This window comes from Paramisgurnus dabryanus, chromosome 6 (assembly GCF_030506205.2).
Source record: "Paramisgurnus dabryanus chromosome 6, PD_genome_1.1, whole genome shotgun sequence".
NCBI lineage: Eukaryota > Metazoa > Chordata > Actinopteri > Cypriniformes > Cobitidae > Paramisgurnus > Paramisgurnus dabryanus.
The window spans coordinates 17,947,315-17,951,919 of NC_133342.1; the positions used below are offsets into that span (position 1 = coordinate 17,947,315).

At 34.7% G+C, this 4,605-nt stretch overlaps 1 protein-coding gene across 1 annotated transcript; it reads right to left on the minus strand.

The window, feature by feature from the left end:
- Positions 1 to 2,574: 2,574 nt before the first annotated feature.
- LOC135750425 (sorting nexin-16-like) lies at positions 2,575 to 4,312 on the minus strand. Its single transcript, XM_065269261.2, has 4 exons — positions 4,196 to 4,312; positions 3,956 to 4,101; positions 3,505 to 3,565; positions 2,575 to 3,337 (listed from the first exon to the last, which is right to left on the minus strand). Exons 1-4 carry the CDS (start codon positions 4,310 to 4,312, stop codon positions 3,209 to 3,211), a joined length of 453 nt encoding a protein of 150 aa, XP_065125333.2. The 3' UTR covers positions 2,575 to 3,208.
- Between the last annotated feature and the right edge of the window lie 293 nt (positions 4,313 to 4,605).

A 4,605-nucleotide genomic window follows, 5' to 3' on the forward strand; every position in this document is an offset into this window, starting at 1 on the left:
ACCAATGTGGGACAATGCTCCTCAGAGAGAGACAAATTTGTGAGGGGGTTTTGTGACTCATAGATTTCTTGCAAATTTGTACAGGTTCACTGATCTAAAAACAACCTTGAAAAGAAAACACAGTATCGCCAACACAAGAGACATTAATTTAAGACCTTCTTGTGTGTTGTGAGATGAACTGTAGATAAATTTGCTAGGGAGAAATCTTTTATGTTTGTGCCAAATAAAACCCAGAGGGTTCAAGGTTTGATTCTCTACTACTGATTTTCTTGCTTTTGTCCCGCAAGGTTTGTCTTGACTAAAATTGCTTTTAAAGTGACCATTTCACTATGACAACCACAAAAATATACATAACCACTTTGTTACCACATGGTCCTGCTAACTCCCCCCCCCAAACATTTAGTGGTGTTTTAGGCCCATTTAAAGACATGATTATTTTTGATGCATTGTGTTTGTTGTATTTATAAACTGAATTTCCACAAAGGATAAAATAATTCATTTGGAATAGACTTAGACTGAAGTAAAGAAGTACATTGAAGTATAACAGCATCTTGGAAAAATATCTGACATTTTATCTTCAGAAATATTCGCTACACGGCTTCATCGGTCACACACATGTTGTCACTGTTAAGTGTCAGTAGCCTACTACAGTTAACGTTCCAGTCTATGTTTGTTTATCAGTCTGACTAGTGGCTAAACTGACAGAACTGTGGCAAATTTATAGAAAGCATTTATTTTTGGTAGGCCTGAACAAGGCACAAACCCAGGGTTAATTGTTACACTGCTACTTTACGTATTTATACAGGGCTTTTGGTCTTTTTCTCTTACTTTCAAAAGAATTTGTGAAAAGTTTTCATGTGCTTTTGTTAAGATATTGAACAAAGAGTGTTTTGGAGGCATGCAAGTAAATTTCTTTAAATTGTTTTTGTTTGTACTTCTGAGTTGGGTGTGTAAGTCATTAAACCCTTATATTATTTTAATCACTGTCTTGTTACCTTAAACATAAAACCACTTTTTGAAGATGTCAGCAACTTCTATAGTAACTAATAGCTGGGATTGAAAACATTCTAACACAGGGTTAGTTGTAACACAGTGGTACAATTAAACCACAGGTATACAATGATAATGAAATGAAAACAATGTAAATCCTATAAATCAAAACTGTTAATATAACATCAGGGGAAATAACTGACAGTTATGATTTTTTTGTCTAAATTGTGCAGCCCTTTCAAAAAAAATTATTTATATGCATTGATGAATCAAACAAGGATGGGTAGATGAAGAATCATGGATAGACGAATGTGTGGATAAATCTATCTACGATAGGCAAATATTAACAATATCCAACTTCAGTATATAGACAGAATTATTTGTGTTTAAACAAAATTGATTACAACAAACCCTCTGTTTGTTACAATTAACCCCACCTATTCACTTTCAGTGTAATTGTATGGTAACGGTAGCTCTCACAACAATTTGAGTGTTCATATAGAGATGTATGTTGATTGTGTAAAGAAATTATTAATCTTACTTAAATATTTTTTGAATGATACAGTGATAGCCAAAAAGCATTACTTTGTGCCCAGCTCTCCCATATTCAGTTTGGTGCACTGCTAGAAGCACTAAACAAAACTTTGTTCAAGTGGCCAGACTGTTTGGTGGCACTTAAATTACACACTTAACCTTTAAAGCGCTGCCACTGAAGTTTGAATGTTATTTTTTTAAATCTTTAAATAATGGAAGTCACAATTTTATGAAAATAAAGAAGGTAAACAACATTGAAAGATGTCTTCACAGGTCTGAAAAAAAATATGCGTTTACTGCTCCACCAAGTGGGCAGCTACAGATATTGGGGAGAGATCTGTAACGCTGCTTAGTTCTGTTTATTGCCTCTTCATTTGATTTTTGTACTGGATTTGGCTTATTTCTGTTTCCTGAATTTCTAAAAATTACGCCAGCTGTTTGCCAGTAACTTACTGTATATCTAAATTTGTTATTGCAATAGTTTGTTTAAAGTTAAATGAAATTAAACATTAACAGGTCTTTATCTTTACAGAATAAAACTGAAATGCCTCATACAAAGCATTCTAAGAACCAAAATCTGAATGATTAAAACAGAAATGATCAGGATTTCTGGTACCCAAAAGGCTTCGCATGAGGCTGTTATTTTATAGTTTTATTATGTAAAGACAAAGACTTGTTAATATTTAATGTTCATTTAATTTTGAACAAACTGTTGCCAGTAAATAACACAAATTTAAATCAACAGTAAGTTACTGGCAAACAGCTGCATAACTACAGCAAATTTTTGATATTACTGCTAACAAAACTACATTTCAGAAATGTTTGGATGCAGATTTGTTAAAATACATCTAAGAACACAGTAAATTTATTATAATGCAGAATAGTGATAAAATGCAAATGCAGGTTTTAATTCACAGATGCAACAATAAACATTTTAGAGGGATTTTTTTCATTAGTCATTCGTTTTCATTAGCTACAACATATTACAGCATATAACAACATATTATGCTGAGAACAAACCTGAGGATAATAGTAACCCTGTCATCATTCATGTGGCAGTTTTTATTAAATCTTTTTTGTTTTTATTCACTTATGTAATTCTTGGCATTGTCTTCTAGATCCATATTCTTCTGGATGTTAGTAAAAGCATCATCAGTGGCTGGCCCATACCAACATGCTCCGTGACTCATGAATTGCAATTCAGAACTAAAGACATACAAAAAAAGTAAAACAATGTGCACATCTTATAATCTTACAATATAAAATGTAAATCATAACGGTTATAGGTTTACTGTGTATTCTCAACGAGAGGAAATAAGACGTTTATTTATATTTAGAGAATGTTTAAAAACCTTTTATTTGGTGTCCTGTGGTCATCATGTTCCCCTTCTCTACATTCTTGCTTTCTTAAAAACTCTCCATTTGCAGCTGTGCGAGTCCCTCTGTTAAGGTAATTGTTTAAAAGGACACTTAATGGTCTTATTAGTACAATATTATTATAAGTTATCGTGTTATGCTCCAGCGCACAATAAGCTCAGTGCATTCTAGGTAGCACTTAATCAAATTAGACCTCATTTCCTTACGCATAATAATAATATGCTGCCATTAAGTTCATCAAGAAGACAAAAATCCACCTGCTTGTCACTGTTTCCTAAGCAACCCACAAATAGCCCTTGTTTTTACTTTACATCATTGCTCTCTCAGGCCTGCTAATTTGAAGCTCCTTGTGCACCAGGAAGTTTCTCAGGGTCTCAATTTCACACTTCCTCTCCACTGATGGTCTTTGAAGGCAATAATTGGTGTCGCAACAGGCCTTGTAAACAAATAGCAAGAGAAAGGAATTTATCCATTGTGTGTTTTAAATACATTTTTTTGTTTGTGGTTAGGAATGTGATTATAAGCTGATGTGTGCCTGGAGCTAATAAATATGTGCAAAACATTCACTGAAAGCAATTGAAGTAAATATGAATTCACACTTACGTCAAGACCGTCAATGGCTGCAGGTGGTTCATCTAAGCATAAAAACCATCTGACTGCTTCACTGGAATGCAAAGAAAAAAAAGGTGAGATTCTGTTGCTAATTTCTAAGGTGTTTTAATGTACTGATATGCCAGTTATGAAGTGAAGTTGCTTTCTGGCCCAAATTAAAATGGTCCACACCCAAGATATTACAATATAATCTTTAGCATGCACCACTAATATGAACCGGAGCTGGTGACAAATATATTTTTCAGAGATTTTTTCATATTGATTGCCCAGGCAGAGTTGTTGGCATACTGATTAAAAATTAATACCAGAAAGAGGCAGAGTCGACCATTTGGGGTTTTTGTGTAAGCATATGTCTTTATGAGAGGCAGTGAAGATACTACCTTCACACTGTGGCCATTAAATTTAAAGATCTCTGCTATATGATGCATAATGTACAACGTACCTATTAATCACATCTTTGTTGGCAACCAGATTCTGCAGAAAGTCTTCAAGGGCTAGTTTTCTCTCCTCCAGGAATTCAGCACTAAAGTTCTTAAACCAGCGCTTGGGTGGCAAGGAAAAGGTAAATAAGGGAAACATCTCCCTTAACTAAAACACACGAATATACAGAATTACGCACAACTGAAAGACAAACCTTCATGGAAAAACTACACTCATCTGATGTGAGTCAATGCTGCCTGACCTTGTCATGTAGTTGTGAGAAGTCTGTGTATCGTCTAAAAATGACCCAGCTCTGGTCCGGCGCTCGCTTTACCAGGATCTTATAGACCTGAGGAGAGAGAGGGAGCATTATTTCCATAGGTGGTTTTGAGACACTTCATTTACCAACATCATGTGACACTGACTAAAATAGATTCATTTTAGACTTTGAATATCGCAACTAATGACAGAATGATATTGGTCTGATAATCTGAAATAATTAAGTCAAGTCCTTACTGTGTATTTTGTCTTCTGCTCCATAACCTTATAGCCAAGCAGGGTGACCTTGAGTGACGTCTCCTCTTTACTATCTCCAAAGAACCCATTCTTTTTAAACTCAATCCCATTTCCTCTCCTTACAACTTCTGGACTGTGGTTCTGGTAGAACATCTT

Bases quoted from the DNA above. Each gene is read 5' to 3' on its own strand.
- LOC135750425 (XM_065269261.2), bottom strand. From the start codon at position 4,312: ATGGAAATAATGCTCCCTCTCTCTCCTCAGGTCTATAAGATCCTGGTA. The intron at 3,566-3,955 runs GTACGTTGTACA...TTTGCATTCCAG, and splicing joins AACAAAGATGTGATTAATAG to TGAAGCAGTCAGATGGTTTT. The intron at 3,338-3,504 runs GTAAGTGTGAAT...TTTGTTTACAAG, and splicing joins CAGCCATTGACGGTCTTGAC to GCCTGTTGCGACACCAATTA.